Raw genomic sequence first — 27,178 nt, 5'->3', positions numbered from 1 at the left:
CCCAAATAAAGCAGGTACAAAATAGTTCTTTTGAATTAAGTAAATTCTAGTTTAATGAAAAGCTCTACTCTCATTTGAAAGACCAATGCCAGAAATTCCTCAGGACACGTAGGAACTGAGAGAAGAAGCAACCGAGCATCCCCTAACATTCATTATAGCCCAGCATGCTCTTTACTAGTTCGCTCTACAGTGATTCCAGTGGGAGGTGCCAACTCCTACCCAACAAAGGATAGGCAGAAACTGACTGGAGGCTGGAAGGTAGAGGACAGCAAGAGGAGGATGCCAGGAGGCTCCAGTGTTCACACACCTACTCACATGCTGTTCCCACCACCTGCACAGGGGGTGCCGCTTTCTCACTTGATACTTGCAGTGGATGGGCCTATTCATTCACACATCCTTAAAGTCCTTCAGTGAAATGGCCAGTGACCATCAGCAAGACGTGCTTTCAACAGGGCCCTACAGCAGAAGGATCGAGCCCCTGAGAGCTCGCCACGCGCACACCACCCAGTGGCTCTTAAATATCACTGGGGGACAGAGGTGGAAATTAAAACAAACTCTGAGAAAGAATCAGCAATGAATGTTCTACAGTATAAACCGTAATACTATAAAAGATCTCTGCCACAAACAACAAATTTTCCTTATAAAAGCCTAAAGCTAAAGGGAATTGCCTTTATCAAAATCAACTAAAGCCACTTGGCTCACCAAGATAATTTAATAATAGCACAACATCAGACTATACTAGATAATATGGCATATACATGACATATTCAAGTAACTTATAAAAGAAGCTGGGAACTTTGAGAACCTTTTAAATAACAACAAGACCTTCAATGTAAAGTTTTATAAAGAAAAACTTAAAATCATTTTTCCAAACTTGGAACAGTAGTTATATTATAGTCACCCACAGAATTATTAAGAGGCTCCCCATAAGGAAAGTCTTCAGAGATTTTAGCAACAAGTGTAAAGTAGCTGCAGTTGTGTTCCAATAGTAGCAACTGGAGGGTTTATTTTCTGAGTTTCCATCATGTGTCCGGGTGCTGTAGGGAACACCTAACAAAGAAGGAAACCGTCACAACCCCAGGCCTTATAAGGAGATGGCTGGCAGGAAGAGCCACTGAGCGGCTGCACGTGCAGACAAGCGCCCCACACACTCCCTAGCTTGCCTACTTTACTTAGTTCTAAATGACAAATTCACACAACACTTAGGATGCACCAGATGCCGAAAGGGGCTATAGTGCAAGTTCATCTACTCTTCACAGCATCCCTGCCAGGTAGATTTTATTGCCCAAGTGACTCAGACAACAGGGCCTGAGGTTATGAAGTCCCCGGACAACAGGACAGTGATACCCAGAACTACTCTGACAGCTGTTCCCTTGCCTTTAGCGTGCCTGTTTTTGCTTTGTTTGGAGAGGGGCAGCAGGATCATAAGATGTTTCTTTCCAGCACTAGGTCCTGATGCCTTTGCAAAAGTGTCCTCATCCAAGTGTAGGTGACGGCATCAGAAGACCTTCCCAGTGGGAGAAGAGGAATCCTGAGGCAGGCCAGTGTAGACAGCCCAGGCCTGGTGTGTCTACACAAGTCCTGAAGAAGGCAGAACTACTGCTGGCTTTAAGCACTGGCCTCGGAATGGAAAAAAAAAAAAAAAAAAGGAATTAAAAAAGAAAGAGCACCCTCACAGGATTTGATTCATGTATGGATGTAAAGTACAGAAGATCTGGAGAAGGCCCTGTTTTCAGTTCCTCTAACTCTCTCCAGCGGTCACGTCTTCACAGGTTTTGCAACGTCTAACTGGCCTACTGTCTACTGATGAGTTTTATAGAAGTTAACCCAGTTATTTACAAAGTAATCTTCTTTACTCAGGTTTTATACAGGAAATCAATAAATAGCTAAACTCCATTAATTTGTTCATCAGTAAAGTAAAGCACAGACATGGACCAACTAAACGCACTGTGTGTTTTCACTCCTGCAACTCCTAGACTTGGTGAATTATAATCCCAAGCCAGGGAAAGCCACATCAGAATTCAAAATAATAAAATAATACAAATAGCCTTAAAGTTATTCTTGTGTATGTCTATGACATTACACATGTTAAGAAAGAGAACACTATATAGTTTCACAAACAATATGAAATGGTGGAAAAACTAAAGAGGATTTGAACAGGAATCGGGCATTATTGGTTTAGGGGTAGGGAAAAGCAATAGAACAAAGACATATTTTAGCACTTTAGAACAACACCGCAAAAGTCAATCAGTAAAGCTAAAAACCAACACTGTGCTGGCACCATACATTTTCAACCAAAACCTCAAATATATAAATCATGGCCCTACTTTTATTTTCTTTAAAGAAAAACTAGAAATAAGCATGTAAGCACTTGACTGATAAACTATTTCCACTGCTTCTCTGGGAAGACTGAAAGGTCCATATCTGATAGGAGCGACTTCCCAGAGCACAGGGCTCCCCTAAGGGAGGTGTCAAGGCCCCTCTCTCTCCTCTCGCCTGCCTGCTTTCTCCCTCAGGAGTTCCAGACTTTGCACAGCACTCCTGCCTCATCAGGCACTCTGGGGACAGACAAGCTTCTCTGATATAATGACCGTAGGAGACACTGAGTGCTGTTTTCCCTCATTTTGCCAAGGACCAAAAGCTAAGTAGGTTATTAAGCAAACTGCAACAGAATCAGAATCTATAGAACTCAATGTCCAGAAACCCAGGTCAGTGTTTAAATGAACCAAACTACCTTCAAGGCTACCCTTATGCTCCCACACACCAATACTACAGAGGACTTCATTACAGTAATATCCTTGCCCATCCTTGAATAAAGAAATGTGATTAATCATTAATTCAATGAAGAGGAAGGAATGGCAGCCAGCACCATTTAACTAAGTGTTATGAGGCAATGGAAATAAATTTAAAAAACAAGATGAAGTCACTATTTTGAAAATCTCACCTCTTTCTTAAAAGTCATATAAATGAAATACCTTAGAAAAGGTTTTAAAAAGCTTCCAATGGTGCGCGTGCACACAGCCTGTAGCAGTGATGAGAGCAATTGTCAGTTTATATTTTTACATACTGGCCACCTGACACAAGGCTCTACACAAAATAATATTCCTATAACATAGATATTATGACTGCTTTTATAGATGAGGAATTGAAGCCTATTTTGTCCTGGGATGTGTAGGTGTACAAATGCGTGCATCTGTGTGCATGCGCTTGCAAGCAGGCTCACATGCAGTGAGGAAAAGGTGATTTTCTGGAGCCTTAATGAGGAGTGTGTCGGGACCCTGGCTGGAATGACACCCTCCGCCACCAGCAGGGTGCTGTCTTTCTGCCTTCTGATATGCTCCCATCTTTACAGATCACTTCCCATCATGTGCCACAGCCTAGAGTTTCACAGATTGATTAAAGAAGTGAATGACCAATGTCTCATGAAATAACACCCTTAAGTAATCTCACATTCTTTTCCCAAAGCACCAAGGAAGTACCACAGAGATTTCAGCCTCTGTTCTTCCAGAGGGATGATGAAGGAACACTTACCTTGACTTCAAACTCGAAGTGTTCATCCTTCCCTTGACCGCACAGGACATAGCGGGGAATACTAATCTTAATGGGGTCCTTCAGGTCATCTGGATTCGCTCCCAAAGAGCGAGAATACAGCCGCTATCAGAGCACATCAGACAAGGAGAACAAAGAGAATGTAACATCACTGTGCTGCGGTGAATACTTGCTTGTGCAGAAGAGACAAAAACGTCTCAAGTAGAGAAAGGAGCATCAGACCAGAGCTTTATTTAGAGATATGATGGTTCCTTTTGAAAAAGACATGCTAAGCCTCTCTCATAACAAAAGACCATTTCGGTAGGTATAGCAGTCCAGAAAGTTAGGGCAAAAGCACTTCAAATTTTGCTTGGCTTTGAAGTTCCTTCCAATTTATAAGTTCAAGTGAAAACAGGTTCAGATTACTTTCTAACTTTAAAAATCAGGTATGTATACACACACACACACACACACACACACACATATATCATTGCAATATATCTGTTGCAAAGTCTTTATCAACTAAACATATTTTTTTCTGTTACATATCTTCAGTTCATAAGCCTGCAAAAATTGGAGATTTTATTCAAATTCAATTCATCTTTAACATTGAGCCATTTTTTATAATGAAGTCACTTTAGTGTTGAAATCTGTGTAAACCATAATTAAGAAAAATCCCAAGTATTTTCTTTAGATTCAATTTGATTGATAATTGACTTGGCTGACAAGTATTTATATTCTGGGTGGCAGGAAGCCAGAGGGGTCAGAGGAAGATGCAATATAAAAAAATTAATTTTTAAAATGAGTTTTTGAGTATAAATAGGAAGAATTCTCTGACAAATCATCATTTACATTAACCCAGGGCTTTAGAAAACATAAGACAATATGCTTTTGAAGCAGCTGCAGTAAAAAATAATAATAATAATAATAATTAATTAGATTTACACTCCTGGTTAACATTTGCTGAATACTTACCATACTCTGTGGGTGTGGTAACCAGTTGCTATGTATTAATTCTATCAAGCTTCATGATGTCCCCATGAGGGGCAAACCATTGTGAACCCTATCTATCAATGAGAATCTAATTATGGGACAACCTCACTCTATGAAGCAAGTGGCAGGGCATGAACTTTACACTAGTACATTATTCTGATACTAAATTTTAAAGTGAGGTTATTTATAAAAAAAATAAATAAATGGCATTAACAAGTGCATTGTGTGTCCACAGATTAAGGTGTTAGGAATCCCATAAATTTGTAATAAAAATCAATTTTTGACCAAAAAGAATCCAGTGAGCAAAACATACTAGTTTTCCCAGGAAGAAAGGGGGACCTGGGATCAAGGCAGGTACTTGAATGTTTGGTCCTACCTGACTGCCTGAGCGACAGCTCAGACTACGGGGTGTCACAGAGATGGGCAATTTCTGATTGTACCTTCTGTTGCAGCTGACAGCGTCAACACTCGGTAGTGTTTGAAGTTACCGATACCTTTTAACAGCATCATGATTTTTCCCTGGTGGTTGGTCATCCAGAACAAGAACCACCATTTGTCACATGGCATATCTAATTATCTGTCGTTGATGTCAAAAACCAAAATGGAAATGCTTATAGGTGTTTTTTAATATGAGCTCTGCTAATATGAGCTCTGCTAATTCACTGACAGTCCACGTCTGAATTACTTTAAATATAGACCTTCCCTGACATATTGCATGTTTATAAATTTCTTTTTTCTTTTGGGTTTTGTTTTTAATTTTTTTTGTCAATTATTTTTAATATTATTATTATTTTTTTTTTTACAATTTATTCATTTTATATCCTGATTGTAGGCCCCTCCCTCAGCTCCTCCCGGGCCCCACCCTCCCTTCCTCTACTCCCTAACCCCCTCCCTTAGTCTACTGAAAGAGGGAGTCCTCCTTCCATGCCATCTGACCCTAGCCTATCAAGTCTCATCAGGACTGGCTGGATCCTCTTCCTCTGTGGCCACAGAAGACCACATTGCCAGGGGTAATTGATCAAAGAGCAGGCAATTGAGTTCATGACAGAGACAATCCCTGGTCCCTTTACTTGGGCACTGACATGAGACTAAGCTGCCAATTGGCTACATGTGAGTAGGGGGTCTAGGTCCTCCCCATGCATGGTCCTTGGTTGGTGCATCAGTCTCTACAGGCCCTCCTGGACCCAGATTTTTTGGCTTTGTTGGTCTCCTTGTGGAGTTCCTGTCCGCTCTGGGTACTTCTACCTCCCGCCCCTTCCTTCCATACGACTCCCTGCGCTCTGCCCAAAGTTTGGCTGTGGCTCTCTGCATCTGCTTCAACCTCCTGTTGTGTGGAGCCTTTCAGAGGGCCTCTATGGTAGGCTCCCATCCTGTTCCCTCTCTTCCACTGCTTCTGGTGTCGATCCTGTTTGCCATTCTGAATGAGACTTAAGCATCTTCCCTGGGGTCCTACTGACTGTTTAGCTTCTTTGGGACTATAGATTTTAGTATGGTTATCCTATATTATATGGCTAAGATCCACTTGTAAGTGGGTATAGAATGGATACAGAAATTGTGGCACATTTATACAATGGACTACTACTCAGCTATTTAAAACAAGAAAATTGTGAAATTTTCAGGCAAATGGATGGAACAAGAAAAGATCATCCTGAGTGAGGTAACCCAGAACCAGAAAGACATGTAGGGTATATAGTCACTTATAATTGAATATTAGTCATGTTTATCATTTAAAGATGAAAAGAGGAAAAAGAATTTGGCTGGTATATTTTAGGAACATGCTTATAAACAATAGTTCACACCTACATATGTCATTATTTAGCCATGAGGCTCCTGCTTTGTTTCCCTTTATCCTTCTATGTTACACATAGTACCTAAACTTTCCAAGTAAAGGAATGCTATCTCTTCCACAGACCAAAGTGCTGTCTTAGGATTGTGTTTATGCAAAGTATAGGGTGTGAGCCATAGGCTGAGAGTTGCCTGTGCAGGTCACACTGTGGTAGACAGGGCCTGCTGATGTGGCATTCTGAGCAGTAACTAGCAGCTGCTAACCCTGCTGAAAAGGGGGCTGGGGCCCCCTCACTTTACTGTAACACTTAGCCTCCTCTTTTTCTAGTTCAGTTTCAAAATGAGATCTAACTGCAACCCCTAGAAGTCTACGTAGTCCATCCTGTGACTAGACTACTTCAATTTTCCGTCTCTAAGAATGCAGCTGTGAAATCAATTCCTAAAGTAAGCAAGGTAGCTTGAGGCTCTGGTCAGACATCCTCTCATAGAAAAAAACAAAACACAACACAACACCACACCATCTCCCTGATGCTTGACAATGCTCCAAGGTGTCTGAGTGGAGTGGGGATGCATTATGTGGACCAGTGGATCTGAAATGTCTACATGACTCACATCAATTAGAACACTGTGCTGGCTAGTTATTATGCCAAGTTGGCACAGCCAAGGTCATCTGAAAAGATGGAATTTTAATCAAAAAAATGCCTCAGGTATTGTGAACCTCTAGGGAAGCCTCTGTTGTATTGTCCTGACTGACGATTGATATGGGAGGGCCCAGCTCACCACAAGTAATGCCACCACTCAGCTGATGGTTCTGGGTACTCTACGAAAGCAGGCTGATCAAGCCACACTGGGCAAGCCAGTAAGCAGCGCTCCTCTGTGGCTTCTGCCTCTAGTTTCTGGCCCTATCAGAGTTCCTGTCCTGAATTCTTTGAACAATGAACTACAAGTTTTAAGATGAAATAAACTCTTTGCTCCCTAGGCTTATTTTGTATTCTATCACAGCAACAGAAACTCTAAGATGCTTGCCTTTTCACACCTCCACCTGTATGCAGACTGTGATCAATGGTTTCTGACACTCATACAAGAGTGACCGATCACCAGGATAAGACAGTGGAGCACAGCAGATCCTTGGCTGGGAAGACAGATTTTTCCTCTCCTTGTTTCTTACATGCTAGGGATGAGAAATATTGCCAGGTTACTCCTAGCCTCCCCAAATACAGCTTACTTGGGTACAGTGGCAACTGCACTGATTTTATGTGAAATATTATTAATGTATACAGAAAAAAATTACATCACAAGTGAGTATGGTTCTATGACCATACTACCCTGAATGGACCTGATCTTGTCAGAAGTGAGCAAGGTAGGGATCTGAAGATGTCTGAGCAAATGCATAACATACAGAGAAAAATAAAAAATGAACATGTTTCCACCAAGTCATTGCTGCAGGGTAGTTTTTTTTTTTTTTAATTTCCTTATGAAGTCAATTCCATGAGAAATGTACAATTCTCAGATACAGATGTGAAAGCTGCTTAACATTCTCCTAAAATATGTTAGTTTTGTACAGCAAAAATTAACATAATGTCTCATAAGTGTATTCTTGATTTGTATGTGGCTATATATTAAATAAGTGGTTTTACCTTAGACATGGGCATATATGCTGAATCACACTGCACTGCATGGTTTATGAATGCATTTAAGTATCATGGCATTATTTATTTTAGAATCAGTCACTGCTTGTGCAATGGTCAAGACTCTAAAGACTCAGCAGAGAAGCTAGTGACACAACTACACAAGAGGCAGAGAGACACAAAAGCCTTCTATCAGAAAGCAGCGAAGCCAGTGGGGTAAATATCTAAGATGCTACAAGAACCTGAAAATGCTCTGTGGAATGGTTCCATTTAGCCATAAAAAGTCAAGAAAAGCCATGGAATTAGTAACTTGGATTACATGCTTATAGATAAGAGATAGTATCTTTAAAAATAAGAACATTTTTGTAGTTCCTGAAATACTACCTTGTGTGTGTACATAACAGTTTTTAAAAATTGTGCCTAACCCACGGAGGCTAAATAACAAGGAGGCACCACGGGGGGAGGGATTCATGGATCTCCCTGGGAAGGGGAAATAGAACAGATGCTGTGGGTGAACTGAGGGATGGGCACAAAAGGGATCAGATGGGAAAAGGATGGAGGGAGACAGAACTGGGAGAGACAACTAGAATTGGGGAACAATGGAAACTCCCATGAATCTTGTAGTGGGGGAATCCTAGTAATGGGAGATACAGAGCCTGAACCGGCCATCTCCTATAACAGGCAAAGCTTCCAGTGGAGGTTTGGGACACCGCCCAGCCACAACATTCTTTCCCTACAATTTGTCCTGCCAGCATGATGTGGTGATGTGGTGGGTAAAGGTGGCACAGAAATTGTGGGAGTGGCCAACTATTGACTGGTCCAGCTAGAGGCCCATGCCATGAGAGGGAGCCCAGCCCTAATACTGCCTGGACCGGAAACCAGAGGTTGGATGGCCCAGAGACCTAGGATAGAACCCAGTATGACTGGTAAAAAAAAAAAAAAAAAAAAAGTCAGTGAAATGATTCCTAATGCTATTCTGCTCTACTCAGATTGGTGCTTAACCCAGCCATCATCAGAGAGGCTTCAGCCAGCAACTGATGGAAACAGATGCAGAGACCCACAGCACAACAACAGGCTGAGTCCAGGGGATCCTGCTGAAGAAGGGGAGTAAGGATTGTAGGAGCCAGAGGTATCAAGTACACCACAAGCAAACCCACAGAATCAACATAGGAGCTCAAGACACTGAACCAACATCCAGGGAGCCTGCATGGGTCTAACACAGGCCGGGTATATTATATGTACATGTATATGTAGTATATGTATATGATGTACATATATATGTATATGATGTGTGTATATGATGTATATGCATATGTACATGAAGTCTATGTATATGCATATATATGTAGTCCATGTATATGTATATAATATGTCTATGCATATGTATATGTCTATGCATATGTATGTATATGCTATAGGTGGGTAGCTTGTTATTTTTGTGGAACTCCTAACAGAGGCTGTTTCTGATGCTTTTACCTGCTTTTGGGACCCTTGTCTTCCTACTGGGTTGTCTTGTCCAGCCTTAATATCAGGGGAGGTGCCTAATCTTATTGTAACTTGCTATGCCATGTTTGGATGGCATTCCTTGGAGGTTGGCCTTTTCTGAAGGAAAACAGAGGAGGAGTGGATTGGGAGAGAGGACAAAGGAGGGAGGAGGGAGGAGGTGGAGTGCAAAAGGAGGGAGAAGAAAGTGTGGGCAGGATGTAATAATGAGAGAATTAAAAAAAATTGTGCCTGAAACATAATCAGATCCTCATGCAAAAGACACAAAGAAAAGTCAGGCTGCACTGTATATACTTCGATTAGCATTTCCTCTTCCTGGTCAGGCTGTCTCCTTCAAAAGAAGCACACTGAGGAAATGAACAGGAAGTGGCATTAGTATCTACCAGCTCACTGTTGGCTATGCAAGGGCACTACGCGGCCTAATTCTATGGGGAATCATCAGCATTCTCCTAATTACCAATTATGTAGCAGATGCTTAAATTCAGTTCACGCTTGACCAAGACAAGGTCAGCCCTAAGAACTGTCATCCAATCTAGAGTGCAATTAAGCTTTGCTTAAAAAACTCAGGCAGATCAGTTTTTGTTTTTCCCCCTTTAAACCAGATTAAAGCCTGTTCTAATTTAAATCAGAATTACCAATTCTCCCATCTCCCTTCCCAGCAGAGCATATAATTCTAATTCCTCCTTTTCTAAAGTTTCACATGCCAGCGTGACAGTTCTAGTTGGCGCTGTTACACATCAGTCACTAGCTAAGCCCCAGCAACGTGAAAACAGGGAACCCCTGGCAGAAACCAACCCATGACATTGCTGAAATGGAGGCAGGTTATAAGCAATTGGGAATAAAGAGTGTGAGAAGGGAATAAGAGCATGACAAATGGCCAAGGCAGGTTTACATTCACTCTAGAAGAAGACTTCCTATGCCAGGAAGGAAACTTGCTTAATATCTATCAAGGCTTAGGACACACAGCTCATTGAGATTTTTGCCAAGCCATGTGACCTACATGCAACAGCAATCACGTCTTGGTTCAAATTCCCAAATGTGAGATGAAGAATGACGATAGATTCTTATTTCCAGGAGCGTCATCCTGAGGCTAAAGGGACATATAAGGAGCAGCTCCACATTCTGAATGCCACAGTACACAGGGTGGTTGGAATTGTTACCGATGTAATCCACTTTGGAAATAGAGAACTTTAAACAAACAAGAGGCAGAGTAACTATAGACAACGGAGCATCCCATTACCGTCCTTACAATGTAGCTTTCAGAAGTGAGGAAGGTGGGCCCTGAAGAGGCTGGAAGGCAGAGGTTGGGAGCTGCTGTGCAAGAAGACTGTCAGGGGAGAAAACTTTTAGATGAGAATTCAGAGGAGATGGGGAGAGAACCTGAAGTCTGCAACACAATGCAAGCTTCAGAATGTACTTGCTTTGTTCCATTGCAGATGGGGCTTTGATGGGGGCACACTGAAAATGGACCATCTCGGGGAGTGTGCAATGATACCACCAGAGGCCAGCATGGCTGTTCTTGGGGACTTCTATCACCTCCATAATGGTGACTGGTACTGTACAGAAATCAAAATGAGGCACAAGAGCCGAGCTCATGTAGATCTGTAGGCTTCAGCAGAGCCATTTCCATGGGCTTGCAAATTAGGAGTGACAAATAAAAGCTTTTTGTCTTTCCGCTACCATGGAAACTTCGAATTGTTTGACTCTCAGCAACAGTGGATGGATAGAGGATTTTATTCGTTCGTTCGTTCATTCATTCATTCATTTGGTTTTTTGAAACAGTGTCTTTCTGTATAGCCTTGGCTGTCCTGGACTCATTTGTAGACCAGGCTGGCCTCGAACACACAGAAATCCACCTGCTTCTGCCTTCCTGAGTGCTGGGATTATAGGTATGCACCAATGCACCCAGCGATAGAGCATTTTATACAACAAACATTTTGAAGAATGAAGATGCCTAAGCTACATTCTGTAGACTGTGCAACTACATTAATAAAATGACCTCACTAGAAACTAGGCAATCCAATAAAACAGCCTAAACATCAATGAACCATTAATAAAAGAGGTTCAGATATATTTATCATATAGGGCATCTGAAAAAAAGAACAGAATGTAAGAGCCATTTATTGTAATTATTACTGTTGACTTAAGCCCTTCCAGAGGGAAAGATGAATATTTTCTAAGAACTCAAACTTAAGAGACAAAGTGTTTCAAGATGTTTTACAACAAAATCTAAATAAATTCATTCTGCCAAGTACAATTCTCAAACATGCAGTTGTAAAGAAGATGACTTTTAATCAAATTCCGATGAAATTACCCTTTTAAGTCCTCAAAGAAGTATTTGTCTAGAACATATCAATGAGTTCCACAATGCAAGTGTTTATGCCTCTATTCCAACAACTTGAAACGCCAGAGCACCAAGTATATACAAACCCAACTCAGAAACTCCCTACAACTGAGCTGTTGCCTTGGCTGCAAACACTATATAGTCTCACACCTGCTCTAATGCAGGAGGAGGTGTCAGAGGGAGGCAAGTTCCGAAAAAGGAGGCCATGGTAGACAATGGAGCAAGTCTACTCTACAGGCCTCTGGAGTAATTATGACAACTTTTATTCCAATCATATAGAGCATATCAATAAAACTCTCACTCCCACAAACCACATTTTATCACAAGGTACAAAGTATGCGTAGGTGAAAGATGTGACAAGTATGATTTCAAGTAAGACTTGCTGGAGGTAAGTCCAATATATTGTGATATCTGGACAAAACAGTGTTTTCACTTAGGCTATTTGAACCATACAACACACTCAAAACATGACAACAAATATGATTTTATATAATGCTTCTATTTGTTTAATGGTCCATATTGGAAAAAATACCCCTGTACTTTCTGTGTTTTGTATGTTAACTTGACACAGGCTAGAAGCATCAGAGTGGAAGGAGCCTCAGTTGAGGTAATGCCTCTATGAGATCTATCTACAAGGCATTTTCTCAATTACTGATAAATGGGGGAGGGCCCAGCCCACTGTGGGTGGTGCCATCCTCGGGTTCCATAAGAATGCAGGCTGAGCAAGCCATGTGAAACAAGCCATTAAGTACCACGCCACCAATGGCTTCTGCATTAGCTTCTGACTCTTCCAGGTTCCAGCCTTGCTTGAAGTCCTATCCTGACTTCCTCCAATGATGGACTATGATCTGGAAGTACAAGCTGAATAAACTCTTTCCTTCCTAACATGCTTTCTTGTCACAGTATTTTTGTCACAGCAATAGAAACCCCAACTAAGACAAACCCTAAAGGCCATTATTTATATCCTGGTAGAATTATGTAAGTCCGTCTTGTTTTAGGTAGACAGTCTTTGTTAACCTGACATATCACTTTTGTATTGATGCCTAGTCTTGACCATCACTTCCCTCTGCCAGCATCTTCAATTTTATTCTCAGTTCTTCATGACTCTTAATTCTGCTTGTTTAATCAAAAGTAAACAACAATAGAGTGATGGGGCTATTTAATAAAAAGTAATGGAAATTCTATTAGCTAAAAAGTAAAAAATTAAAGCTATAGTATCAATAAGCTATTAGAATACTATAATGGTACAATTCAGGATTTTCCCCCCAAGATAGATGGTAAGCTATAGCTAAAGTCAGGACAAATCCATGGTAGTAATTTTCACAATGTTTTCTATATAGCTAAGCCTTTGGGTGTCTGGCAATGGATGAGGTATGTCTCCCCCAGAGGAGGGATGCACTGGAAGTGACAAAAGTACACTCCATCTCCAAATAAGAAAAGTCCGTTGCCTTGAAAACAATACGCCTGGCACTGGTCCACAGAAAACAAAGCTGCTAGCTCACTACACAGTGCCGGTTCTGCACTTTGCTATTCGTTTCCCCAGAATCTCAACAGAGGAAAACGTAGAGACACTTGAATAGCTTGTCTTCTCTGCTGGCAACTCTGATGGAAAGCAGATGGTAAGTTTCTGGGCGGGTTAGGTTTTGACTTCTCCCCATCTTCAGCTGGTAACAGAAGAAAGAGCCCACAGTGTACATTAGCCAAAAATGTGACCAGAACAGAAAGGCACTTCCAAGCCAAAACTAAAATGAGTGGTTTAACGAGAGCAGGGACTTACTCAGCTGCACACAGTGTGCTGAGCCTGCGCCCCTCTGAGGGGGAGGTGAGGGAGTGGAGAGAAGAGCATTATTTCCCTGCTCCTGAGACTCTGGGATCTAGCGGACACGCATCCAAAAGAAAGGAGAGCAGCAGCACGGTAACTGGGTGGTATAAGCTAAGGCTAAACGTGTTTTCCGACTGCTCACAGGATTGTCACACAGAAGTAAATGAAGAATGGGGCAAGGCTGGGCAGTTGCGAGCACACCTCAGGCTTAGCGGACCTGAGACTTGGCTAGTCAATGGGCAGGAAGCATGGAAGACACAGGAGAAAGCCGCATGTCATCCAAGGCAGCAATAGATTTGACAGGACAGCAGCAATAAGCCATAACAGTGTTACAAGACAAAGAGCTTTACCAGGATAAAAATATGAAAGTTCCGAGACAAAAGATGGTGGTAAAATTTATATGTGGGGCATGGATTTGGAAAGTTATAGAAAGCGGTGTTGTGCTCAGCCACACAGCTGTGCTACTTGTGGCCAGAGTGGAGGGTGTCGACGAAGGTCAATGTTAGATTGGGCACCTTTCCAGTCTGCACAAATTAGTCCACCGGATGCCAGCAGGCACCACCAGATTCCAAGCCACTGTGCCATAAACAAACACTAAGCCAAGCAGTCAGAATGCTTTAATCACTTCACCAATAATTGGGTAGATCCAAATTTACAATCTGAGTTTCAAGACAATGAAGCAGGTGGCAATACAGATATTTTTCCAGTTCTCTGCTATCAGCTATTTTCACTTTGCTTTACTCAAAATATTTACACTTTCAATTTTAAAGTCCTACTTCATTCCCATTAGATTAACTACAGTGAGATAATCATATTTTTGATGGTTTTCATAAGGTTCATTTTATTAAAGGTCTAAGAGAAAATGCTCTGTGTATTTAAAAGTCTTCTCCCTAGAAGCTTGTTAAGTATGAGATCAGCCAAAGAGCCTCATCCTGAGAATTGAAAGTGAGTTTCCAGACATCAAGTGCCTGGTTCTGCCCAGCCTGAAGACACAATGGGGTGAGCATCCGGGCACCTGAGGCAACTTGACGCTGTTCAGGTAGACCACTTCCTGTGTTTAAGGGAAGCCCGTGTTTCCTTACGAAGACCAGCTCTAACGTCGACACTTTGTCCTTCTCTGGAACAATGACACATCTGAATTCACTCAGAGCTTTGCATGTGATCAATTCAAACTGCCCACGTGGAGGAAGTATGTCTAGAGAGCCAGTGTGGGGGAAAAACACGTGATCCTCCCTCAAGAGTGCCATATGCGTATTCAGAAGGACGAATGATTCACAGGGGGCACAACTGGCCTCATTCTCCAGTTTGACTGTGGTGTACAGCAGTAACTGAACTTCAGCCAGAGAAGGGACGCTGGCCTCCATATTTCCATGAAGAAAGTAAACCATATCTACCAAGGTTGTCTGGAAATTGGAAGACAACTGAACTCCATTTGCCAAAGCTAAAGCAGGGATTTCAGCTTTCAAGTCAAGAGAGAGCTGAACCAGATCCTGCTGAAGCAAAGGGTGGCTTGCGTAGGTGGCAGCTTCATACCCAGCCATCAGCACACCCAGGAGGTCCTGGCAGAGCTGCTGAGACAGGCTTTTGTTATAAGTGAGCACAGTAAGCAAGTGGTCCTGTGTGGAGCCCAGTAATCGAATGCTCTGTCCACCAAAGCCGACCTGAATCTCCTGCAGCGCAGAGAGAGGGAGAACATGAAAAATGCTCATGGGGCCTGGGCAGTTATCTAACAGAACAAGAGCATACAGAGATGAAGGCAGCAGGAACAAACATGCAGCCTGAGGGTCAGGATGGGTGCAGTTAGCAACTGCAAGCCAGTAAATACTTTTAACTGCCTTCACTATATGCACAGGCTCTGGCAGGGAACACATTGCATGCTCAAGGAGGTCTGTGAGAGTGCACTCTTGAAGCTTCAACATTTGCTCTGGGAATGATATAAGGGTCTGCTTAAATGCAATGATCTTCCCGGCATCTTCATCATCAAGACGGAAAACTGAACTTGGCCAGGAACTTGGTGAGCCTGTAGATGTGAAGGTCACATCTGTGAAAGGTTCCTTGTTCTTGGCTGACATTGGGCTCCCTCCATCTTCACTGCTGAAGCTGCCACTCTGAGTTTCAGGAAGAAGAGGAGGGCCTGATGGCACCACGAGTGACCTCAAGGGCAGGGGCAGGGATAAGTGCCCCCATAATGGCTGGCCTCTGATGAAGGTTGTCATGTGGGAGGCCAGCCCACCAGGGTCACACATACTCCCAACATGCTTGGCTTGGCTCATCACCTTTGTCCCAGCCTGCCTCAGGTGGCCACTGGTGCCTTTATACAACTCTGAGAACTTGTGGTAAAAATATCCCAGTCGCTTCTTTGCTTCTGTCTGGATACTGACTAGGGGAGCTAGAAAGCCAGTATTTTCCGTAGCTAGCTCTTTCTCATTTTGTTGCTCACCACACAGTGTGGGAGCTGCTGCGCTCTGAGGAGAGCCGCCAGTGGGATGCTCCTTTTGAGAAATGCTTTCAGAGGGAACAAAGCACAGAACCCTGCTTTGCGTTGCTTGCTGGCATCCTCTGTTTATTGGTGCTTGCTGGGACATGTGTTGCAGCAATGTCCAGCTGGCCTCCTTTCCCCAGCTTTGTTTCTCTTCATGAGTCATCAGCTCACTGTCATTTTCTGATTCACCCTGAGAATTCTGTCCACTTCTGTTAAGGAAAGTGATTTCAGGCAGTGGTTCAATGTGGCTAGAGCTCTCAGGGTAACAGTGCTGGTCACCTAGATTATTCAGTGCCTCAGGCCCTGAGGACAGAACCATTATCTCTTGGGAAGTCATGGAGAAAGCTCTGGGGAGTGAGGTGCTCCGTGAGATGGGTTGGCTCCAGTGGCTGCTCGAATACACCTCAGTCTCTTCTCTAAGGATGATGGAAGAGCAAGGCTGCCTTTTCTGTTTAGGATGTCAAAAAAGGTTGAAATGGGGGCGTGCTGTGACACTCTCGGAGTCTTTTGCACATGGTGAGTGTCATAGCCATTGGTTTCATTGGAGTAGATTAATTGAGGAGTGAGATAGAAAGCCTAAGGCATTTGTGTTGATTAATATATGATTTAAGAACAGATGATTGGTTCATATATACATAGCACATGGATTTCCGAGTTACATAGTCTAACAAATCACTGGGTATTTGGGGACACACTCTGTAGGATTAGTCCACAGTATCCATTTCTTGGTCTGTGATTGCTTTTTCTCTGAGGTACATCCACAGACTTCTGAGTCAGTGTTTCAAACACCAGTGTGAGCTGCACGACCATGTGTGCAAGATGTCCATCCAAGTCACACTGCTCTCTTTATTTTTGGTTTACTTCACGTGAATCTTTAATCCTGTTCTCCCTAATTAGAATACCATCGCTGATACCTACAAACCTTCACTAAGGAAGGCATGCTGCATGCCTAGAATTTATCAGGTACCATAGAAACAAAGAAATGTAAGGCAGCTTCCTCCTCTGCAGAGGTACCTGCTAGGAAAAGGACGTTCAGAGGAGGCTCCTGTCATTACTGGTTGACAAGGAGAAGTGGGTGTGGCCCAGGTAAGTCAAGAAACTACGAACACCCACCCTTCTGCTCCATGTTCTGGAATAGACAGTAGATACTGGTTGCAAGATTTCGATCCCTTAGCACTGATGAAAAGTACGTGGGCTACATGAAAAGGACATACCCTTTGGTAGAAGAAAACACAAGTGATTCTTACCAACTGTATGTTCTAATAGCATAAGTCCCCAGAGAGATAAGACAAGCTGATTGGTCAAGAGTTTCCTTTGTACTACTGCCAACTCAGATATAAAATGAACAGGTTTTAAAAACATTAAGATGCTTTCAGTTTCATTTCCAATCGCCCCATATCTGATCCTGATTATATAATTCTGTCTTTTCAATGCAGACCAAGGGAAGGGATACTGTTGCTAATGAGAAACTGGGCATAGCTACAGGACATTCAAAGAAAGCCAAAGCACTTTTAGGCCTGCAGGATTCCCTTTAATTTTACATCTATATAATAGTTTGCCTTCTCTATTAGCCATTAATCTCACTGGGACTTCAGAATTCTAATTATGCAACTAAACATTAAGAAAATTTAATCACACAAGCATGCCATAATTTAAGCAACCCCATCAATCTGAGAAATCATTACCTACCTCATACTTTAGCTTACGTTGAGTGGAGCCATTGTGAAGTTCCTCATTACTCTGAAAAGAAAAGAAAGCCTTCTGTATTAAATTATAGCATGCTCATAGATGGGAGAAAAAAAAATCTGATTCCATTACAAGTATTTATGGGAACAAAATTGTAAAGAAACATACTTGTCATTCAAAACTGACAACCTTTCCACAGGATTTACATTCCCAAAATAAACATGTCTCTCACTGATTTATGTGTGGGACAGAGAACTGAACCAGTGACTTCTAATGTTAAGTTTAAACAGCAAAGTTACACTCAAGATTTCCATGGAACGTTGTTTAGCCTGTAAGCTATGGAATTCAGTAAGACAGTGTCTCAAGAAAAAAAAAAAATCTACAATACAGGTCTCATCAGACTCAGAGGCTCTGCTTCTGAGGGTATCACAGCAGTCAGAGTCTCCATGGACAGAGAAACCCACAAGGCCATGGATACGTAGCACTGTTTGTCACAGGCAAGTTAGGAAATCGGAGAGGTTTCCAGCAATGGGGGATGGCTAAAGAACATGTGATATAGAAAACAGATATATTACATGGAGTTTCATTCAGCCATAAAGAAAAGCAAAACTGGGGGTCAATTACAGAGAAATGGATGGAATAGATCATCCCATTACACAAAACAATCCAGTTTTAAAAGGAGAGGTATCGAGTCTTTTCTCTCAAATGAGCAATTTCAAAAACAAAACAAATCAAATAAACACTAAACAGTCTCAGGGTATAAAAACAGGAAGAAATGCAAAGTGAAGGATGTGGATGGAGACAAAGGGGAGGGAATGAAAAGAGGTTTATGGTATAATACAACCAAATTATCTTGTATGTATGGACAAAAGCCCATTGCTTGTAAGATTCATTTATGCTAATACGAAAGAAAGAAACTGTTTGATAAGCATCACCTTACAAAAGTATAAATCTTCTCAAGTAGAAAAGTATTATCTACTAGGAATAATTTACAAAGTAAATTATGTATTATAGGAATTGGTTTTATTTAGGGAGAAAACAGAATCAAAGTAAATACGAATTGTAAGAACCTTAGCATGTGTGATTGATGAATGTTTCCTCAATTAAAAATTGTAAAATAAGCTACTCTTTGATTAATTCCATCTGAAAACTACTCAGCTCCAGCCAATAAACTCTTGGTGGTCTTTCTGGAGCACTGTACACCTGGGTTTTCACTAAGCAGCAGTAATGACCGCATCACCTGGCTCTTTCAGCTCACCTTCATCACATCAGCAGATGCATGGCTGGCGTCACCAACTGCTCTGTGCAAATCATGAAGGCGTCTTTGGACTTCTTCCTCAATGTAAGCACTGATCCTGAAAACCATGGAAATGGGACACCTTTGAATACATCTAACTGCTACACAAGGTCACTGTGTGTGTGTCTTCTGGATGCCCTATACAATATGAGTGTTTCATTCCTAAGGCCATGTATGTACATCTATGATCAAAATAGAGATCACTATGCTAAGTCAAACAGTACAACTCTGAAAGAGGTATCATGCATACAATTTAGAAAAGCTCAAAACAAAAAGCAAAGCCCTCTCAGGACTTGAAAATTCTGATATTTGTTTTATTTATTCCATACAAATAAAATTTGGAATTCTAAGCAATATTTTTTCTTCCTAAGAAATCTGGTGTTATGCATTTACCCTCTGATCTTTCTCCAAGTGATATGGAATTGGGTAAATAAAGAAGAGGACCCTGAAACTGAATGGTAAGTAAGATGCTCCATCAAAACCTGCTCTGGATCTTATGAGCACAAAACATTGCAGGATAATGGCAAATCAAACCCATGTCAGAAACACAAGTCAGAAGCTCTGTGCTCACAGATTCCACTTTAAGACAGACCACTAGTTTTCTTCATTTGGAAAATGTAGACATAAATGATAGTTAATTCTTACGCACAAGGGCATTTATGATGATTACTAAAATATAAAAGGCTGAAATTCAATTTCCACCAATGAAAAGAGGTATTCATACTGTATGAATACCGATATGAATATCTAAAACAGTGTTGCATTCTCTTGGCCTATCTTGTTCATCCAAGTAGCTTATCTCCATCTCGCCATAGGGACCACATATGAAAGGTTTCTACTATGTGGATTGCTTAGAATAGGATAAAACAGAACGGAATAGAAACTATTGACTTATAAAGCAGGTGTTAAATAATATCTGTTGCCTCATAGGAGGTATGTGAATCAGTATTAAATCCATTCATCAGCCGTGGTCATCAGGTTGTATTCAGTACAATCTCTGGTATCCAGAGGAAACCGAGTCAAGGGGAATAATAGAATACAAGAGATCCATTAAGGAAAGTGAGAAAACAGGGGGCTCTTTAGGCAAAGTGGAGAAAAGCAACTACAGAAGGAGGAGGCAGCTAGGTAAAATATCAATAAGAATATCTAAAAAAGGCCTATATATCATACTGTTAACTATTTAACTAAAATAAATCCATAATACAGATAATTCTGTGTATAAATATACATATAGGTTCAATGAACTTTTATCACCTGGGTTGATAGTATTCCTTCGAAGAGCCAAGACCACCTAACCAAACCCCAATAGCAGACATAAGAAGTTCTCATTTGAGGTGTTGCCAGGGCTATCCAAGAGACTCCCCAAGCATACAGCCTATTGCCGTTGTCCTTGGTTGCCTTTCAGAGATGAAATGTAAGTCCCTATTGCTGAAGACACCATATACTCCTTAAACAGATCTCAGAGACCCCTGAGCTGGAACTGACTTGAATGCCCCTTCCTGAGAACTAGCTTTGATGGTACTAGAAGGCAACATTCAAAAGAGGGAGGCAACCTATATAACCAGCTATGATGCCTATGAGCCACAATGGTGAACCAGAATTATACTATAACCCTAAAGGTACAGCAGTGGCACACATATTTGGAGGTAACCTACCTAGTTAACTATTTAGTGCCAGTGAAGTCATGGTTATTGGAGAAAAATGTATAACCACTAACTTACTAAACTAGCATAATCCCTAAATATTTAAACTTATACCCACAGATAAGTGAAGACTTCACCTCACCAAGAAACCTTCTCTTTGCAACAGATGGGGACCATTACAGAAAAAACACAACCAATCGAAGTTTAAAGTTATGGATCCAAATACATATACAAAACACTCCTGCCAATAAGGCTCAGGGAACATGTTTGGGTGGAGGGCAGGTTAAAAGGATTGTAAAAACAGGGGATCAAGGAATTTGGTGTAAGACTGTGTGTCTCTTGGGAACATCAGAACCTACACCCAATAAAATCTCACCAACATGACTTCCCAAGCATGAGCTGAACAAGGAGGACACTAACAGACACGCCAAAATGGATGAGGAAAAGCCAATGAGACCTCAAATCTACAAAAAGAACTATAGGCAACCAAGGAAAGCTGGGAGGAAAGACAGTCTTCCCCAGAAAAGACCACAACAATTTGTTGTCCACTGCCTAATAGTCATCCTTGAAAACATACATGCAAGTAACAGTATAGAGAAAAAAGAGGTATATTTAGGAATATATATATATATATATATATGTATATACATATATGCATACAGTAACTGTTAGTGAAAAAAGAGGCTATGAATTTAAAGGAGAGCAGGGAGGTGTATATGGGCAGATATGGGGGGAGAGAAGGTAAGAGAGACATGTTGTAATTATAATATACCTTCCTGTAGCTCAAACTGCCCAAAGATACCATGACTCTATTATAAGGTAGTACCCTTCAGTTACATAAATGGGTCCATCCGTCCGTCCGTCCGTCCGTCCGTGTGTGTATGCGCACTTGTGTAGAGATGTCAACGTATGTGTCACTGCACATGTGGTAGAGGACAAAGGAAAACCTCAGGCGCTGCCATTCCTTGGGGATTCTTCTTTTTTTTTTTTTTTTTTCTGAGAAAGGGTCACTCACGTGACTGGAACTTGCCAAGTGGGCTAAAGTAATTGGTCAGGGATCCCCCTGTGTGTTTCTTCTCGGTGTTGGCATTATAAGCATGCTGTTATGTCTGTCTCTGTTTTGTTTTTATTTTTAACACGGGTCCCAGGATCTTGGGTCCTGAAGTCTGAAAGGTACCAGATCCCCATTACCAGATGAGCTCTTCCAGGTTTATGCCACCATACATTAAATAAGTAAATAGGCATTTGTAAATATTTGTAAAATCTTATCAATGTTTTATACGGTTAACCAACAGAGAAACACTTTTCTAAAGTGCTGGGTAAATATATCAATATTTTGGTAGAGTAACTCAAATGAAAGGCAATATTTATCTTTCAGTGTTGAAACTAAAATTGTAGACTACTGACCATGAACCAAGGCCTTTACAGATGACCTCCTCAACCTTTCAGACACTTTTAAACTGAAAATGGAAAACATAGACCTATACTAAGAGGCTACAGAGGCTCATGCCATTCTGAACACATTTAATAACAAAACACTGAGCTCCTAAATCCAGCTGCAAGGCTTCCCAGTTAGCCCCATGATCCAATTCAACTAATTCTCCAAACTGGCTCTGCCAACCTGGCCTCTGCAGCACTTTGTTCTGGATGAGTTGGCGTCTCTGTACATTTTAATTCTGCTATCCCACACAAACTACTTGAAGCATGATTCTTTAGATTTGCCTGACCAGTTCTTAGGTTGTCCTTGATTCTCTTCACACTATCACTCACCTAGCCACAGGCTAGACAGCAGCTGACAAAGACAGAGGGCATCTCAGGTACAGCATTACTGTTGAGTTTGATAAAACCCTTCATAGCTAAACTAGCCAATATGGGTACAATCAGTCATTAGTAGACTCAAAGCAAAGCATCGGTTGAATGTTGAGTACCTGGCATCCATCAGTGGAACCAGGTGAGAGTTTTCAGCACTAGGCGGCAAACTGGAAAGAGCAACTTTCCCCTCTGAAGTCCCACGATGAGGTCTCTGAACACCATCCACCTCACAAATCTTCTGCTTCAGCTGATGGATTTCATATTCTAATCTAAAAGGATGTAAACCACAGAACTCCATTAATTAATAGTATGACACAAACTCATTCTCTGTATGGAATGTTCTAAAAACTAGGAGGGAACCAGAAACATTCTAGTGCAAGGAGTTTTCCCTTCTAGTAGAAAAGTCATTATGCACAAATGACAAGAAATAAAGTGAAAATGAGCTATGAGAAGGACAAGAGTTCAAGGCATCCAAGGCTGAAACTAAGGACACAGGGATTTCTGTTGTGTTGTAAGTGAGACCTTAGGGGCAGCTACCCAGGATTCTGAATTCCTTAAACCATGAGTCAACAAGAGTTGATTTTTTTTTTTGTACTACAAAATTCTGTTAAATACTTCTGCTTGACAAGATCTACACAAAGTAGTTCTGGACAGAGTCTTGAAAGGTCATTGGAATGTGGGCATTTAGAGGGGACATTAGAAAATGTTCCAAGTATACACACCATCACAACAAAGACACTGTGCTACAAAAGCCAGGAAGACACTTTGGCCAGTATAGAGGGGACAAGAAGGGGAGCCAAGGGACATAGATCTAGGAAATAAAGTTGAGTTACATAAGAAATTAAAATGAGTTACAAATTGTGAAAGCAAAACACAAAAATTATTGCAGATAATAACTGATCCAGTTCATAAGCTCTGGACTATATAAAAAGCTGACCCAGGTGAACTTGAGTCTTGAGGCTGGAAGGGTCAAGCTGGCTGGCAGTATTAACCACAGGAACGTAAGACTAAGCAGCTGAAGACCACGGCCCACTCACTGTGTAAATACAGATTGCAACTGGATCTAGATTTCTACTTCTTCAGGGATCAAATGAGCTCAACCAATCTCTTTCATTTTCTTGATCTCCAAAAAGCAGATATCTTTGTGTCAAATGCTGACACATCTAGATGCTGTCAACTCTCTCGTGCCACCATGAGCAACTTCACTGCTTCATTCTATACATAAAGGCCATCTTCTTATTTCTCAGAGGCATGATTCTGGAGTCAGTAGGGGAGGCAATCATAGTTTCCATAAGTGTTTAGTTATAACTGGTGAGCAAAAGGTTCTTAGGTCCATTTGCAAAACATCCAGGGTTTTCAGGAGAGGAGAGAATTAGCATCAAGAAAGAGTATAAGGAGCTGGGCATGAGGACCCACATCTGTAAATCTGGGAGGGAGGTGGAGGTAGATCAAGGGTTCATGATCACCCTTTGTTAATAGCAAGTCTGAGGCCAGCATAGGCTACATGAGACCCTCTCTCAAAAAATACCACCACCACCAAATTAGAATGGTGTGAGGTATCACACAGATGGCAAGGAATAAAAAATTGGTAGCAAAAAGGTCTCTACAATGGCAAGCAGGATGCAATCAGAAGGCAGACATGTTTGTGATCTTCCGACGCCTGCTGGAGCTTCTCACAAGTGTTCTTTCAGGCCAAGACATTAGAAAATCTGAGCAGAGGTGACTTAGCAAGGAGGTTTGATTGGGACCCTAAAGACCCAGTGAGATTTACACAGGTGGCAAGGGGACAGCACACAGAGCATGCACCATGTGAAGAACTGGCCTGCCTGATTTCAGCCTCATGGCCAGCCCACTGACAACGAGGCACAAAACAGACCTACCTCAAGCCCCCAATCTGCCACTTTGAATCTGTGCTGCTAACCACCACAGGTTCAAATCTCCTACCCTCTACCTGGGGGTGATGTCTTCTTCATTGGAAGACTTGGGGATAACACACACATGACAGTTCAAACACATTTTTGAGTTGCATGGGATTATTCCTTAGGGAGGGTTATGACTATCATCACCACCCTTATTTTCGAGGACTCTTAACAGAACAGATCAAACGTGAGACTGGCAGTTCTCATCTAATCTTTCCCATGGTGACATGAGAGCTTTCCCGTGGAGCTCCCTGATGCATGTCACTGGGCAAGCTGAGATGACGGCAACGGAAAGACAGGCAGCGGTGCGGCTTACTCTGTTCTCAAGGCACTGCAGAGCTAACGGGAAAGAGTGGGCAGTGCCGTGCTGTCCTGTCTGGGGCCACAGGGGCTCAGTATTTCACACTTGGGCAGATTCACAAGTCACACTGCACAGCCAGTCCTGGCTTAACTGTGCGAAGCCAGAAAGAAAACAACACCCAGAGAATCACCTGAAGAAAGCTGCTGAGCACTGTGGGCAGAGCAGAGTGCCCAGGTTCCAGCAGCCTGGCTTAGGTGTTAAGTGAAGTCTATTTCATCAGAATGCACAGAGCTAACTGCCCCGTTTTCAAGGTTTCCGGAGGACTGCTGACACCAAGGAATCACTTCCATGGAAATTTCAAAACCATGTCTGCTATTACAGAGTATTAATACTAAATGGCCGGTTGACAAAAGTCAGGGACATGAAGCTAAAAGCTCAGGCTGTCTCTTACTGCACACTGCAGGACACAAATTGAGAGCATGCCCTCCACTACTTCCAATTTCCTGGGGCTAGAGCTCTGTCCAGCAATTTCATTTACATAACATACCTGCAATCACTTTCTTAAACCTCTGACCTACTTCTCTGAAATAATAACATTTTGGTGTTGATTGCTATTTTGTTTCTGTTTTGCCTGGAGGAGTTACCAAAGAGTGACTGTAAATGGCATCTATAGGATAAACAGATTAGTTAAGAGGACGCTGTCTTGACCTTCTCAGAAAAATGATGGGCAAAGGATACAGTTAACACTTCTGAGAAGGTCTTGCCTTGTCTGCATGACTATACTGATGCTTCTTCCAAAAGCTAAGTTGGGGCCTTATGGCTAACAGACAGACTACTGCTTATTATGGGTGGGATGTGACAGAGTTTCAAGTCTTCGAACATGGGCTTCAGGTAAGAACTATAAACAGAGGCAGGGCATAGTGGTGCATGCCTTTAATCCCGGCACTATAAACTCAGAGGCAGGCAAATCTTCGTGAGTTGGAGTGCCCGAGTAGCAAGTTCAGCCAAAAATACACAATAAGAGGCAGTCTCCAAACAGGAACAAACAAACAAAACAAAAACAATCAAACTATAAACAGAAGTTCCTCGAAAAAGCCACACCTTTTGAATAGTCTGTAGACCAATGCTAAATAGACTAATTAGCAATAGCAATTATGGAGTATTGGAATTTTGCAGATAGAGAGCTATATTGAGCAATCTTTATTTCCACAAATAGTCATTTATCAGTTACCTATATATCTGGCCAAACAACTTTTTGATGCCTAAGATAAATCCCTTGGAATGTGTCCTTACACTTGACAAGTCTCCACCAATCCAACAGGTAGCAATGTCATCAGACATTATCTAAGACCTACAGTTAAGAATTTCCCCAGTCGGACAGAATTCACTGGTGTCTTCACCAATGCATTTGCTAAATACACGACTTCTGACTTTGATTTGTTCTAGGAAAGTTCATGTGGCCACTTCTAGAGTGGAACATGTCACTTAGGACAAGTAGAACCTCTGCTCCCTGGCTGCAGCCACTTAGAATTGACTCGGTGTGAGTTATCTCTTAAGCCCCCTAGAAAAGAACTCTGCTTTGTGTTGATAACTCAACTCACCAGAGAGCACAGAGCTAGAAGGAAATAGACTTAAGTGGCCGAGGTCATCTAAGTAGTAAGAGACAAATCAAACAGGGCATGCCCCACTTTGCAAAGTGGGTTATGCTCACACACAAGGTGGCCTTTAACCTCTCTGGGACTCTTAGTGTGAGTGCAGGGTACCAGAAAAGATGCTCTTAGATTAATATATTCACTTTTTTTTCAGAGCCGCCCTCTGGTAAACATGGCAACAGAACAGGAAGATAAATACTTTTTCTTTATGGTGACAAGAGTGCTTGTTTCCTAGTTTTCTTTGTCACACCCTAAACAGTACCTAAATATCACCAAACGGGCTTGAATGAACACCCACTGAGTGCAGAATAGGTGGAAGAAGGTGCTCGCCAGCTGGCTGGGTTGTTTTTAACACACAGTCCTGAGGCCACCTCTCAATGCTGACTTTAAGGGTGGGACAGTACCTGATGTCAGGCCTCCTCAGTTTCTAAGAACCACTTGGAATCCACAGCACATGAATGAACTCTCTGTGGCCAGTGCTGCTCACAGAGAAGACATAACATACCAGCGAAGGAGGACACAGGTGGGAGGGAAAAACAGGTGTGGGGAGAAGGTAAGGAAAGGGATGGGAAGGGACAGTCAGGGAAGAGGACATGAGAGGAAGATGAAAGCGGGAAGTCGAAGCTTTCCCCACATGTAGCCTGTACATGTCAAACACTGAAACACACACACATTCTACAGGCCATTTTAGCGAAGGGCCAGGACTTTGGTTCTTAAACACGGATCTTCACAAAACCAAGAGAATGCTTATTATAAAAAACAAGAGTGCTTTTATTAGGCTGA

General features: G+C 41.9%; 1 protein-coding gene across 6 annotated transcripts in view; it reads right to left on the bottom strand.

Moving 5' to 3' along the window:
* The window catches only part of Kif16b (kinesin family member 16B), a 284,108-nt gene that overhangs the window by 70,467 nt on the left and 186,463 nt on the right, over nt 1-27,178 (bottom strand). For 3 of the 6 annotated variants that reach the window (XM_055602578.1, XM_055602577.1, XM_055602576.1), the window contains 4 exons: nt 22,640-22,792; nt 19,030-19,126; nt 17,775-17,825; nt 14,203-16,533 (listed from right to left, as the gene is read on the bottom strand). In XM_055602578.1, coding sequence (XP_055458553.1) covers nt 14,494-16,533; nt 17,775-17,825; nt 19,030-19,126; nt 22,640-22,792 — 2,341 coding nt within the window. In that variant the 3' untranslated portion in view covers nt 14,203-14,493. Of the gene's footprint in view, nt 1-3,531; nt 3,655-14,202; nt 16,534-17,774; nt 17,826-19,029; nt 19,127-22,639; nt 22,793-27,178 lie in introns of those variants that run through there. The other 3 variants (XM_055602579.1, XM_055602580.1, XM_055602581.1) reach the window with 2 other exon arrangements.

Source organism: Psammomys obesus, unplaced genomic scaffold, assembly GCF_907164565.1.
Source record: "Psammomys obesus unplaced genomic scaffold, mPsaObe1.curated_primary_1811, whole genome shotgun sequence".
NCBI lineage: Eukaryota > Metazoa > Chordata > Mammalia > Rodentia > Muridae > Psammomys > Psammomys obesus.
This window is presented reverse-complemented; position numbering and strand designations above follow the sequence as displayed.